The 16048-nt window shown below is 34.6% G+C and overlaps 1 protein-coding gene across 2 annotated transcripts in view; it reads left to right on the top strand.

Annotated features, from left to right (window-relative positions):
* The window catches only part of EFNA5 (ephrin A5), a 580433-nt gene extending 565538 nt beyond the window's left edge, over positions 1–14895 (top strand). For both annotated transcript variants that reach the window (XM_053701527.1, XM_053701526.1), the window contains one exon: positions 11053–14895. In XM_053701527.1, coding sequence (XP_053557502.1) covers positions 11053–11174 — 122 coding nt within the window. In that variant the 3' untranslated portion in view covers positions 11175–14895. The remainder of the gene's footprint in view (positions 1–11052) is intronic.
* Positions 14896–16048: the final 1153 nt, after the last annotated feature.

Raw genomic sequence — 16048 nt, 5'->3', positions numbered from 1 at the left:
TTGGATGGTCTTTACATTCATCCGTTTTGCTCTGTCTATCCAGAGGTTCTTCTAATGAAGAAAACGGATCAAGTTTCTCAGCTGATGATTAAGAGCCTATAGCAGGCTTGAAACGTTGTATGTTTTTCTTCTGAGGACCCCATGTAGGAAAGAATAAAGGTTATTTTTAAATTTTCTGGAGGCTGGAATACCTCTTGTTTTTTCTATTGTACCGAACAGGTTGATCACAATTTTGCTTATGTTTTTAGGTAATAATGATTTTATTATTGTCAGTGTTTTTTCCCAGCAATCCCAATACTAAAATGCATCTGCTATAATACCCTTGAATCTTAAAATCTTTACCTTCCAAAAACAAAACAATATCAATGTTTTGCCTATGCTCAAAACCAATGTTACATCTATAACTTTTTGGAGTACTCTGTAATTATTGGAAAAGTGTATTCTGGGGATTATCAAATGTGTTGTTAACGGGACATTAAACACTTTGAGATGGTATAAAATAAAATTATAAATGTACATATAAAAACCTCTGCAAATTTACTTTAATTCTTTTTTTGCACTCTTTTTCTGTAATTCCATTATGAAATTGTGAGCTTTTCAGTTCCTGTTAGAAATGGAAGTGCAGAACACTGTTATATTCCACACAGCCATTGGCTGCACACTCTAATGACCTGTTTATAACTATCTGTAATTGGCCACAGCAGAGAAGGTAACCTAAGTTACAACATGGCAGCACCCACTGTTTTATAGACACTAAAACATTACACTTATTTTGTTAATATTTAAACAGCTAATGAAACTTTAAAAATACATCTACATGTTATCCTCAGACTAATCTTTTCTTTGAATGCATCATTCTATCTAGCATTTATTTAGTCTTTAATGTTCATTTAAGTACTAAGATTTTGGTTTGCGTTTAGCAGCACAAGACTCGTACATGTGAAAGGGACAGTCAACACCAGAATTTCTGTTGTTTAAAAAGATAGATAATTCTTTTATTACCCAATTCCCCAGTTTTGCATAACCAACACAGTTATAAATAATACACATTTTACCTCTGTAATTACCTTGAATCTATGCCTCTGCAAACTGCCCCCTTATTTCAGTTGTTTTAACAGACTTGCATTTTAGCCAATCAGTGCTGACTCCTAAGTAACTTCACGTGTGTGAGATCAATGTTATCTATATGACACACATGAACTAACGCCCTCTAGTGGTTGAAAAACTGTCAAAATGCATTCAGATTAGAGGCGGCCTTCAAGGTCTTAAGAAATTAGCATATGAGCCTACCTAGGTTTAGCTTTCAACTAAGAATACTAAGAGAACAAAGCAAAATTGGTGATAAAAGTAAATTGGAAAGTTATTTAAAATGACATGTCTTATTTGAATCATTAAAGCTTATTTTGGACTTGACTGCCCCTTTAAGTACATCTTGTTACTGAAGTGATAAGGAAAAAAGTGATGTTGATAAACAATAAAAATGACTTGAAAGAAAAAAAGAGAACAAATCCGGACAGGTAGCCAGTGCAAAAGGTTTATTCTTCTGTTAAGTAGTATTAACAAGGGTAGCTTGAACTAGCTAACATGTTTCGCGCATGTCTCATGCGCTTCTTCAGAGGTAGTTTCTTGGGTGCCACAGGTGAGCTTAAATAGGCTCTTCCAGCCTATTGGAAAAGTGGGTTGATCAATTGAAAGACTTTTCAGCAATTCGTTACAATTAATAATTATACGAATTATGTGAATAAAATAACATAAGATACGTTAAAAGAATAACAGTTTAAAATCCAAGCAAACCCAGTGTTACATCTTCATAGTCAATTATTAATACCAGGTCAGTAACAGGATTTATATATAAAAAACAACTACTCTGTACAATCGAAAGACTACTTATATATGTTGGCATAATATTCATGATACCATATATCATTATCTCTTAAAATTTAACAGAACTTTAGCGACATTACAAACTGTCTAGTAGTTACACAAACAGAATATGTATGCATACTCAAGTATATACTAACTTAAGATTATAAAACTATACGTAAGTTATCCTGATAACTGCCTGACCTATATAATCCAACTTTACTAATTGATACTGTCTATGTCTATCTGGCTAAAATAATCAGCCAAAACAATATTCTGCACATCTTTCTCAATAATAGCAGACCCAAGATACAGACACCAGCATCTAACACCAATTAATAGAATTACAATAAAGCCAGGACTGTGTCACACCTAGCTATACATTACAGTAATAGCGTAAGCAACAATAACATAATCCAACACTATAGAAATTATAGACAAATTTCTAAGAGAATATTGGAAAGTTGCACTACCAATATCCAACTTTATAATCTTAGTCAATATTACAAGATAGCAGCTTTACTGATACTGAGCTAGTGCTACTAATATTGAAATAATACACAGTGATAGAGAATACCCTGATGTCTAACTGACATTCAGTTAAAGTTTCTCTTAAACATTTATCACAACCACTCCAGCCTCCCGTGAATCACGGAGAGAATCTAACCAGACCCTATCCTGTGATTTTAATAAAGTATGTATGTAAATTGTGTTTGTTGTTGCTTTTTATTTTAAATTTTTTAAATAAAAGTTATTTTTAATATATCGCCACGCACTCCTCCCATTTCAGACCTCTATTTCTTGTCCAACTCTTGCCATTATTTAATAGGGGAAGAGTGCTATACAGGTGTACATTCCATCAATCCCAGGATTGATAATTTTTGTTTCAGTCAATAAAAATGTCTGATTATGATCATGTCAATAAAACCCGGGCCAGTGTTCAGTCTAGGTAAGAACGGCAGGAACCAAAACATCAGAGCAAAAGGGTAAAGCAGGAGAACAATCATGAGTACAGTTCCTTAGGTCAGCAACCAGGTAATTTGTCACAAGTTCAAGATACACACAAGGGTGTGACAAAAAGCATAAACCATGAAACACACCAGAATGATCCAGGCCAGAAACAAAAACACCAGCACTTCCATAAAAAACAACCAAGCACCCGACACCTGCAGATTCACTTCCAACATCTAGGTCACAAATAGCGCTATCCTTAGCACAGGGAACACAGTTTGCTTTAATAACAGAATAAACCTGTAAGTACTGTGCTCTAAACTTAGGGCATATGCTTGGATCCATCTCCGACATAGAAGAACATACAGTGCCACCCTGCACTGTCTCTAGCTCTAATCCTATGCCTATTTGGCTCTTTCAGAGCCTTAAATTTACGTGCCCCAAACTCTCACAGCAGCCTTGCAGGTAAACTAGCGTGGTCTCTACTGTACTCTACTACACCTCTGTAACCATGACAACATGTTAACATAGAAAAGAGCTTGATTTCTAAGCTAATAATTATCAAAAGACAAAAATAGTTAGGTACAGTAATTAAACAATGAATTAAAGAATGTAAGTTTTGCATCAGAATGTCCCTTTTATAAAAAATGAAACAAAACAAATATGGTCTTGGTCCCTTTAGATATTGTTTAGAAAAACTACAAATTTTGGGCATTCATATTGAACAGAACGCTATATTAAAATACCCAGTGTTAACACAGCAACAGATGCTGGTATAGGAATGTTATTACAAAACAAAACAAAGTCAACATGACACTCAACAAAGGTAAGAGGTCACCATGAAATATTGAAAGGCAATTAAAAATGGAATCAATAAGCGTTCAAAAAGTAAATGATAAATGACATGGGTAAACAACTTCTTTTAAAATGAAAGGCTATACTAGAATTTTTTTCCTCTCAAAACTAATACAAGTGAATAAAGTTTACACACTCATAAATGTATGGATATAAACTCACAAATAATATATATTTTCTACAATAAAATGAGCCATTGGTCTACTGTTCTTCCCATCTAGATGGTTCATTTGGCTTATGGCCACCTTGTTACTTCCTTCATACCTCATAACATATATATATATATATATATATATATATATATATATGTCACAGCTTCAGGAAGCTACAGCAGGCCTCGGCTAAAATCTGACAGTCGAGAGCTGCTGTTCTGAGCTGCTGGACATCTGCCTTCATATGGTATCAGAGCTTGATCGGTGCTCCAGTTCCATATGAAGAAGATACCAGATTGTTAACACAGTGACACTGTGTGTGTCACCATCTGTAACAATCATCTGCTGGTGCTGGCGGGAGGTATGGGAGAGAAAGCTGGAGGTGGTGCATGACCCCAGTGGCAGAGGGGGAGGGAGGAAGAGGGAGTAGAAGGGGACCTTCTCTTCAGAAATAAAATTAAGCGAGAGGGAGGTATGGGGAGCTATACTACATAAAAGGGATGGAATGGGGTTGGAGGCTCCCATATGTAATGATTGCTGGGACGGGGGGAGGTCTGGGGACCATTTCAATACAGGAAACATTAAAATAAATATATAAACCTGAAGGAAAAAAATCTATAAGTTAGGAACTGGCAGACATCTGCGCAGTACCAAAGATGGCCACCATTAGTGGAAGCTGGAGTGTTAGAGAGCTGTTTGGGAGAAATCAGGGTGATTGGAGGGTTGAGGAGGAAACACTTCACTGCGAAAAAAATAATAATTATAATATAAAAATCCCTAAACTGCATACTGGCAGACTATCTGCTTGTACCTAAGATGGTGGAGATGAGTATGGGTGGGGAGCTGTTGGGAGGGATCATGGTGTAGGAGGTGTCAGGTGGGAGGGTAATCTCTACACTACACCTAAAAGAATTATAAAATGCCTGATTAATCCCTTCACTGCTGGGAATAATAGAAGTGAGGTGCATAGTTGCAATTAACGGCCTTCTTATTATCAAAAAACAATGGCAAAGTTGTGTATGTCTACTATTTCTCATCCAAGCGGATCCCAGCAAAGTGTTTACCATCCTTTGTGTCATGATTGCACAAATAATTTCAATGAAAAACCCATACGCCTAGATCGCAAGTTTTGTCGGTAAGACTGTTGCGGTGCTAACACTCCTTTTTTTCTTACCGCTCCCTTAAGACAAAGCTGGTATTACGAGTTTTCTGCAAGCCGGGCCTTAGCCTCCGAAAAGGGAGCGTTTGAGCAAAATTTAGCTCCACATCTCACCTCGATACCAGCGTTGCTTACGGGTAGCAGTAAGCAGTCAAAACGTGCTTGTGTACGATTTCCCCATAGAAAACAATGGGGCTGAGCTGGGTGAAAAAAACCTAACAACTGCAAAAATAGCAGCGTTCAACCTCCTAACGCAGCCCATTGTTTCCTATGGGAAAATAAAAGTTATGTCTGCACCTAACACTCCTAACATGAAACCCGAGTCTAAACACCCCTAATCTTACACTTATTAAACCTTAATCTGCCGCCCCCGACATCGCTGAAACCTGCATTATACTATTAACCCTTAATCTGCCGCTCCGGACTCCGCTGCCACCTACATTATACTTACAAACCCCTAATCTGCTGCCCCTAACATCGCTGACACCTACATTATATTTATTAACCCCTAATCTGCCCCCCCACATCGTTGCAACTATATTAAATTAATTAACCCCTAATCTGCTGCCGCCAACGTTGCCGCCACTATAATAAAGATTTATTAACCCCTAAACCTAAGTCCAACCCTAACACCCCCCCTAATTTAAATATAATTTAAATAAATCTAAATAAAAAAAACTACAATTAAATAAATTATTCCTATTTAAAACTAAATACTTACCGATAAAATAAACCCTAAGCTAGCTACAATATAACTAATAGTTACATTGTAGCTAGTTTAGGATTTATTTTTATTTTACAGGCAACTTTGTATTTATTTTAACTAGGTGCGATAGTTATTAAATAGTTATTAACTATTTAATAAATACCTAGCTAAAATAGGTGCAAAATTACCTGTAAAATGAATTCTAACCTAAGTTACAATTACACCTAACACTACTCTATAAATAAATAAATTAACTAATTAAATTAACACTAATTACAATTAAATGAAATAAACTAAATTACGAAAAAAAAAACCCACTAAATTACAGAAAATAAAAAAGAATTACAAGAATTTTAAACTAATTACACCTAATCTAATCCCCCTAATAAAATAAAAAAGCCCCCAAAAATAATAAAATTCCCTACCCTATACTAAATTACAAATAGCCTTAAAAGGCCTTTTGCAGGGCATTGCCCCAAAGTAATCAGCTCTTTTACCTGTAAAAAAAAATACCCCCCCAACATTACAACCCACCATCCACATACCCCTACTCTAAAACCCACCCAATCCCCTCTAAAAAAAAACCTAACACTACCCTTGAAGATCACCCTACCTTGAGCCGTCTACACCCAGCCCAGCACAAGTGGTCCTCCATACGGCAGAAGTCTTCATCGATTGGGGCAGAAGAGGTCCTCCAGATGGCAGAAGGCTTCATCCAGGCTGCATCTTCTATCTTCATCCTTCCAAGCGCGGAGCGGGGTCCATCTTCCATCCAGCCGCACGCAGAGCATCCTCTTCAATTGAAGTCCTAACAAAGAATGGAAGGTTCCTTTAAATGACATCATCCAAGATGGCGTCCCTCGAATTCCGATTGGCTGATAGAATTCTATTAGCCAATTGGAATTAAGGTAGGAAAAATCTGATTGGCTGATACTATCAGCCAATCAGATTGAAGTTCAATCCGATTGGCTGATCCAATCAGCCAATAGAATGCGAGGTCAATCCTATTGGCTGATTGGATCAGTCAATCGGATTGAACTTCAATCCGATTGGCTGATAGCATCAGCCAATTGGATTTTTTCTACCTTAATTCCGATTGGCTGATAGAATCCTATCAGCCAATCAGAATTCGAGGGATTGCCATCTTGGATGACGTCATTTAAAGGAACCTTCATGTTTAGGGGTTAATAATTTTATTATAGTAGCAGCGACATTGGGGTTGGCAGATTAGGGGTTAATAATTGAAGGTAGGTGGCGGCGACTTTGGGGGCGGCAGATTAGGGGTTCATAGGTATAATGTAGGTGGCGGCGATGTCCGGTCGGCAGATTAGGGGTTAAAAAAAATTATTATAGTGTTTGCAATGTGGGGGAGCCTCGGTTTAGGGGTTAATAAGGTAGTTTATTGTGTTAATGTACTTTGTAGCACTTTAGTTAAGAACTTTATGTTGCGGCGTTAGCCCATAAAACTCTTAACTACTGATTTTTAAATGTGGTAGGAGTCTTGAGGTAGAGGCTGTACCGCTCACTTCTTCCAAGACTCGTAACACCAGCGTTAGGCAAATTCCATTAAAAAGATAGGATACGCAATTGATGTAAGGGGATTTGCGGTAGCCCTCGAGTCGCGGAAGAAAAGTGAGCAGTACCAGCTGTACCTGCCTGACTCGTAATACCAGCGGGACCTCTCAACGCTGCTTTTTAAGGCTAACACCCAAACTTGTGATCTAGCCGATAGTTTGTGAAAAAATAAATAAAAATTATATGAATCGCATTTGGCGGTGAAAAGAGAGGCATGGAATATACAAAATGGGCCTAGATCAATACATTGGGTTGTCTACTTTAAAAAAAAAGTTTTCATAGGTACAAAAAACAAAAAAAAAATAAACAAGGCTCTAGTTCTGTTTAAATGGAGTGATAGCAAAAATGCTAAATATCCTCCAATATTTTGGGCAAGTTCTTCTCTGAAATTCCCAGTAGCAAAGGGGTTAAGAAGGAGACAGATTAAAAAAACAAACAAAACCAAAAGCACGACCAGGCCATTCTGGTCCTTGGGAATAAGGTTGAAACACCTGTATACAATAATAGAAAGACTCTAAGCTCATTAATCAAACGTATTAAGCATCAGAAAACAAAACAAATATTAAGAATAAATATATTGTTAGATAGGTAATTGATAAATGTGTTGTAGTATATTATGGTGTATATATCTGATAAATAATATATATTGTACATTTTATACCTATTTTGGGAGAAGCAAGTCATATAATCCTTGTGTAATGTTCTTGTTTTATTATCTTATCCAGTTAGACAGTTTCCTTTATACAACCTGACAAGTGAATTGTTGAACACATCTATATCATGAAAATGACTTGAAAGTTATTGTGATTACACTATTCAGGGTAAAAAAGTTCAAGACTTCATTCAGTTATAAATTTAAAGGCAGACTATTATATCAAATGCTAGTACTTAATCAACACTGTACTTCAGATTGGGGGATTTAGATACAAAGGTCTGACTCCTAACTGACTGGCTGGATGAGGTCATTCAAGTTAGCTTATTTATCAAAATAAACATCAAAACATGCGCATCAAGTACGGCGCGATGAGCATCGGGACTGTGTTAAAGGGACAGTCTAGTCAAAATAAACTTTCATGATTCAGATAGGGCATGCAATTTTTAAACAACTTTCCAATTTACTTCTATTATCTAATTTGCTCAATTCTTTAGATATCCTTTGTTGAAGAAATAGCAATGCACATGTGTGAGCCAATCCACACAAGGCCTCTAGGTGCAGCAAAACCAATCAGCAGCTACTGAGCATATCTAGATATGCTTTCAGCAAGTGATATCAAGAGAATGAAGCAAATTAGGTAATAGAAGTAAATTAGAAAGTTGTTTAAAATGACATGCTCTTTCTAAATCACAAAAGAAAAAAATTGGCTTTCATGTCCCTTTAACTAACAGTCATCGATGTTGCAGTTATTCTGTTTTTTCCCCAACTTTATTTATACCATTTCATTACTGTCCATGAACAAGCACATTTCTCTAAAGCTAGTCTTTTATTTTTCATCTGTTAATGTCCTAGAAATAGCTAGATTTATACCTGAACAAACAAAATCTCATAGAAAGTTATTTTTATATTTATTTGTTATATGATACTTTCACATAAATTAATGTGTATTTGTATTTCATATAAGTCATGATATGCTTTTATCTCATGTTTTTTTTTTTATAAATGATTATTAATGCTAGAAATTGTACATATATCTTTGCACTCACTCCCAGCTGTATCTGTTCTCCTAGGCCCGGGTATCTCTTCCCAAGTAGCCACAAATGTATCCAAATATGTGGGCACTCACAGGACTTATCCAAAATATATTTATTTAACATATCCAAAGTTCATCCATAACAAAGTCAACGTTTCGGCTTGTCCATTAAGCCTTTGTCAAGACTATCTAAATAATGGTAAGTGTTTTTTTGGTGTGTTATACCCCGATTCCGAATCTGTGTATGATACGCAGATTCCGAATGGCTTAATATACCCGCGAAAAACACTTATCACTATTGAGATGATCTTGAAAATGCTAATGGACCAGCCAAAATGTTGACTTTGTTATGGATGAACTTTGCATAGTCCTGTGAGTGTCCACACATTTGGATACATTTGTGGATATTTGGGAAGAGACACCTGAACCTAGGAGAACAGATATAGCTGGGAGTGAGTGCATGGAGACTATGAAGTGTATATATATATATATATATATATATATATATTATATATATATAAATTCATTTAAAATTATGGTGGAGATAAAAGTCGGAATCCTCCATGTCACAAAAGTAAATCAATAAAAAATGTTGCATAGGTAAATTAGCACATATAGGCAAGCTATCCCTGCTTGCCTTTTTTACCCCAGGAAGTGCACTCTTCCTATTAGGGAATCGGTGTGTGTTAACACAGTATGAAGCAAAAAATATGAGATGTTGGATATCTAATTTACATATCTTACCCAGAATCCTCTTGTGCATTGTTAACAGTGTATATGGAGTTTTCCTGGGTAAAAGCAAGCAGGGATACTTGCCTAGATGTGCTAATTTCCTATGCAACATTTTTTATTAATATATATATATATATATACATACATAGATTTATACATACAAACATGCATACATACATGCATACATACATTTTTGTCTGAGCAAAGAACAAAGGTATTTAAACTATTTATAAAACTCTCCCCCTTCAGCTTTAGCTCACTTTGGGCCAGATTACTAGTGGAGAGGTATTTACTTTCAACTTGTAATATGAACGCAAGTTAACAGGGTGTGATATTACAATATCGCTGTGCCTACGCTAATGATAATGCACCACTTGTAATCTAGCCGTTTAACTTCAGGATATCGATTCGAGCGATATCCAGAACAGAATTTTGTAGCTGCCCGATAGAAGCCTATGAGGTTAGGGAAGATAGGACGGCCGCGATATCCGACCTCCAGATTTTAGGACACTTGAGGCTTTTGCTTGAATTAAACATTTTACTTTCAACTTGTAATATGAGCACAAGAATATGAGTGCTATTGGTTTAACTTGAGCACTGGTGAGCTAATATTTTGTGCTCCACTTGTAATCTAGGCTTAAGGTAACTTTTTTCAGGACTGTCAGCTTAATTGCAGATTCTTGCAGTAGAGTGTTGAACGGACATCAGCTTGTTTGCAGCTAAAAAGTTGGCTGGATGGTCTGATAGGAGTCAAGTGTTAGTTTATGAAGTATATCCATAAAAGGGTAAACATAGATAAATCCATTGGAAATCATAAAATATTGCCTATATTATTACCTAATATAAAGACAGCAAACTTGAATAAATATGTTGTATTCTTTTTGCATTATAGAGTAGAATAGTGATTTTACATAAACAGGAATTTCTTAGAAAATTTATAGCTAGACGTAAATCAGTAACATTTTCATGATTTTTATACCAGATTGAAAGAGCCTGTCTTTTAAAAAAAGCTGACAGAACTGTACACTAATCAAAATTTGCTTGAAACATAGACAATTTATTTTATGTATGGAAAAGAACATCTCACTAGCATTTTTTTTAGCATTTTTTATTTTAAGAATCTTTTTCCATGAACTAAAAAAAGTAAGAAAACTGAACTGTAGGGCATATTCTTAACAAAATAATTTATATTTTAAATTCTATTGTTTCTTCGAACATATTGACTATATATATATATAGCAATCGGAAGAAGGACATTTTTGAGTGTTTAGAAAAGATGAAAACTGTGAGGTCTGCTAGAATCTGGTATTATAGTTAAGATATTCTCAGAATAAAATACTTATTGATTTTTTTTCTTTTTTATTTGAACAGATGATACAGTTCATGAATCCGCTGAGCCATCCCGTGGTGAAAATGCAGCACCAGCGCCAAGCATACCAAATTGGCTTTTGACATCCCTACTATTTCTCCTGGCGATGCTTTTGACGTTATAGCACAGAATACTTCGCAAACCAGCTGCAGAAAAAAAAAAAACAGGGTCTTGAACCATCATAGATCCACTAACTGCTTCATCCAAGAAAGGAGCTTTCTAATATTATTTTGCTGAGTTTGAAATTGCGTTTTATTTGCTCTTTTGGATTTTCCCTCCATCTCCAAGTGAACATTCAGAAGAATATTTACCGTACATTCACTTTTTTGACTTTCATCTTTACGCAACAGAAATGACTTTTTAAGAAAATGCCAAATTTCCATAGCAGCACTAGCAAATCTGATTTCCCCCCTGCATCTCATTTTTATATGATCACTTATGTTGGCTTGCTGTATGTGGTATGGTTTTAATAGTGGCAAATGCTACTTTTAAAGGATATTGTATTTAAGCAAAAATAATCTGCAAAGGATTTCTCAACTGTTCTATATGTATGCCTTTTTAGAACTGCAGACCGATCAGGCCAAATATTAAATCACATACGTCCGAACTGAAGAGGAGCCGTTATAAACATGTAGAAATCATTTTCATGGGATTTATTTGGCCATCATGCATTGAGAAGAAAGGGTTTTATGGTTGTAATTGCTGATTCCATGGCTAAATTAAACACTCACAACTGCACTACAGTTTAATCAAAAGGATTTCAAGTAATCCATGTTGAAAATGAAGGTTTTTATTTTTTTGCTGTAACATTCTAAACTAAGAGCAGAAAGTGTCAATCATTTCTAAAGTAGGCAGTGCATACCAGAAATAGATCTCCATGGTGCTATATTTGTTTTTTTTGCTGTTATTGTATAACTCAGAAGCTTTTTATATATAAAACAACCTTATAAACGGTTAAAAAAACAGCATAGGAAGCAGCCACTGGGCACACTTTTGAGTCACTATAACTATAAAGGTCAGCAGTATGACTGTTTTTGATAGCACTGGATTTAATTTGTGTCTGGTATTGACCACATAAAGACCCTGGGAACAAGCAAAAAGAGGGTTAATATTCAAGCAAGATATGTATGACTAACAGTAAAATATGCAGAGAAAAACATCTGTTGTTGAAAGGTACAGTCAAGAACTGTATTTCTCTTTATTTCCCTTTCATCAGCAGTTTTACATTTAGTGATTAAGCAGATGTAATGTACATTATACTACTGCATTACATAAACTCTAGCACTGAATGGTATTAATGTTAGATGGTCTTAAAATTTGCAAACTGGTATAAGTCAATGGGCTCCCAAAGACATTTACAGAATATTTGTTATAACGAAAACAACTACTAGAGAAGACCTGTTAGAATACTAAGCCTAAATACATCAGTGTGAAACAACTTATTTAAGTAGAATAATATTAAAGCTGACTTTGGTCCAGATGGGATTTAAGAATAAGTCTTATCATGAACTTTCAAATGTGGAGACTTAAATACTGTTCAGGGTGCCTTGATTTTTTTTAATATAAATATATATATATATAAATTGAAGTATAGCAAGAATACAGCTCAGACACTACATATTCACCAAATGTACATTAAATAATAAAGTCTTTTAAAACTGTGATTATGTTTAATATGAAAAAAAAACTAAAAATAATCAAATACAATAATACTTTTAATATATTTTTTAAAAACAATGTAGACATACAGAAAGTGAACAGTTAGTGAACTACAGTATCTGACTCTGGCCAATAAGTATTTAGTAGACTACAGAATACAGTGAAAGATTGTAATAGAGCCGTTAAAATTCATACGCAGGGTTGCTTTCATCTAGTACATAGTATTATGCAATTTTTTTTAAATCATATGTTCAACAAAATACAATAAAGCACAGAATTATGCATTGTGGAAATGACTTAAGAATTACATTTATATATATATTAATTCTTCAGTTGCTAGAGGGGGCTGTAGCTGCATACATATATTGGACAACGGTTTGAAGGAATTGGATAATTAGTATAATTTAATTGATATAAAGTGTAATAATTAAATGGTCAGTTAAACAGGGGTAGCTTCATAATTAAGGAAGATCAAGATATTATTTGATTGCCATGACCTCTTTGTATACAAGTATAATAATTTATTTCCACGATTAGGAAGAGGGATAACAAGAAATAACAAATTTAAAAGCTTTTTACTGAATAAATTATATTTAAATATACTGTATAAGAATTAAGTGAAAATAATACCTATATAAATTCGCAATGGGGATTAAGATACAGTGCTCCTAAAATATCTCCATCTGCATCTTGTTGACAAACTCCATTCTTGCCTTACTAAAGTTGATATTAGGGAAGATACATATTTCTAAATGATTAAGGATGTGTACATTAAAGGGACATGGCACACTTCGAGATGGCATACAATTTCATTATTTATTTTGACCATTTTTCTGTAATTTAACTCTGAAAGTTGTGGGTTTTCCAAGTCTAAGAACTGGAAATACATACTTCAGAATTCATATTCTACCCACGTCTTATCCAGTAGCAATTCACGATTTACTTCTACAAATAAAGTAAGTGGTGAGGGGACATTGGAAGAACAATTGCAGCAAATATGCTGTAAATGTGTTCAGAAAATATTCACACTTCATCGGTATGCTAAATTTTTATGTTAAATTTTTGCAATGCTACAGAAATTTGTTGGTCTACATTTTCCTCTCTTATTTGTATTCATCACCCAGCAAAGATTTTATCATTGGAAAAAGCCATTAACAGGGCTAGAATAAAGTTTGTCTATGAACTGCAGAACGTTTAAAAAGGTAACATGCCAAACAACCTTATAACATTGATATGTAACCTCATATTGCCTTATACATTTACAATCATTTTACAGGCATCATCCCTTAAAAATATGAAACTTAAATATCATTGTCTGAAAAGTTATCTTGGAAAAATATTATTATTTAATTTAGTGTGTTAGAAAAGGTTGGATTATGTAAACAGGAGCAATAATGCCTGCTAAAAATTACTAAAAATCAAAATCAGCTTTAAGGAAATTTACTAGCCTTAACTTTATTTTAGAAATGTTCATTTTTAATGGCTCCTAACCATAATTTGTCATTGAAATGTTAAAAAAAAACACTTTTATATATATTTTTTTTCCTATGACACTTTCCATTCTTTTGAACAAAATTGTGAAAATTGTTCATCGATAGACTTCAGTAGATTGAGAACTATATGTTTTTGTGTTTGTGAAGCTACCTGGCCCATGGATGGATCTTCAGCTGATTGGATGTTGGTAACAATAAAAAAACAAGAACATGCAGTAAATTACGGAGCACTGAAAATTTGTCATTGTTGTCTAACTGAAGGATGTAGGGGTTAAGTTGAAGTCACTCATTGCACTTGAATTCTGAGGGACTAGCTCTTATAAGTCTCTTTGGCTTTCTCTCCTTTTTCCCCTCACTTAATCAACTTTCTCTTTGTTCTTTCTTTCTCCCTGTGAACAGTTCTGGCCCAGGATGGTAATTAGTAACTTATTTCCCTGGTTGCCAAAGACTTTGCAACTTTAAGCAGGGATTAAGCATCAGTCTTTTTTGGTGGATACTGTGTATCCTTTAATACACAAGGTAACATTTCATGTTAGATTAGAATATTATTTTATATTGTACCTTCTTGGATGGCAACGATAAAAAGATAACATAAAAGAAACAAAAAAAAAGTTAATAAATAAAATTCTTTAAATTCTGTATTATTAGCAACCTATGTTGTATATAGTGTTTGATAATAAAGTATTAATTCGATTCTTATGTCTTTTGTAAGTGAATACATTAGACTTCAGGCCACAGAAACCATACTTGTTACTAGACTGAGCTTAGGACACATCTATAATTGCCATGGCTCTGAGCAACGTGCTATGGCAATCCAACTATCGATTCATCTGTGAACCATGCTCACTAAATTCACAAAACCTCACTGTATCAAATGTTTAACCCAGAACAACATAACATATAATGATCAATGTTTTTGTACTAAATGTTTCTAGGTCTGATGTTATAGCCCTGTGTTTTTTGGCATGTTGGGTTAACGGGATATAGGGACTTTCTAACAAATCACTGTATGCAGGAATTGATTTTGGTAATTTTTTGGGGGGTTATTTTTTTGGTGTGTGCTCCTTTCACAATATTATTAGCCATGTGGCAAAAAGATGCAACTCTTTCTATGTCAAAAAAAGCAATGATCAAAAAATGTTTTATACCCCATCATTTGTATATACCGAGAAATTATATGTGATACATTAAATTTATGGTTTTGCTTGTCTGCAGCAAATTGTTATATCATTTTCTGTATCTCTTTCAAGAGTTGTGTTTTGTCCCATTCACTCACTCATCACCTAATTGTAGTTACCTGTTTTCCTTTCTATCCTTTTCTTTTTACTTCTGCTCTGTCTTTCTGTTTTCAAGCAATGAATAAGCAGATCTGTCCTAATTTTGGCATCATCGAGTTTTCCCAGGCATTCACCCCCAAGTTTCACAGATCTGAGACAAATCTCGCTACAAAACGCTTTCTGCCATTGTCTGTACAGTTTAATAGATGCTGGCATGTTGAAAGTTACCCACAAGTCTACAGAATCCGCTTTTCATACTTACTCTTGACATCTCATTGAAACCACTCATTGTGTGTGCATCTGAGTAAGAAAGTCCAGCTCAGTGTGGTCCTGTGCTTGTATGGCCCTGCTTTGCACTTACTATTCATTGAGTGCTGTTTTGAAATGCTTACATTATATGAATAAAATGTAAAAAAATCATAAAAAAAATCATTAACTGTATTTGTATATACACGTGTCCGTACAATTATACTTAAATAAAAAAAAACAAAACCTAAAGAATGTCATCATTTTATTTTTATTTGTCCATCTGATTTTTTTGGAATCCTTTGTCTGTATAATGAAGAGGT

Source organism: Bombina bombina, chromosome 2, assembly GCF_027579735.1.
Source record: "Bombina bombina isolate aBomBom1 chromosome 2, aBomBom1.pri, whole genome shotgun sequence".
Lineage (NCBI taxonomy): Eukaryota > Metazoa > Chordata > Amphibia > Anura > Bombinatoridae > Bombina > Bombina bombina.
Note: the sequence above shows the minus strand (reverse complement) of the source record. Positions and strands in the feature narration are given on the sequence as shown.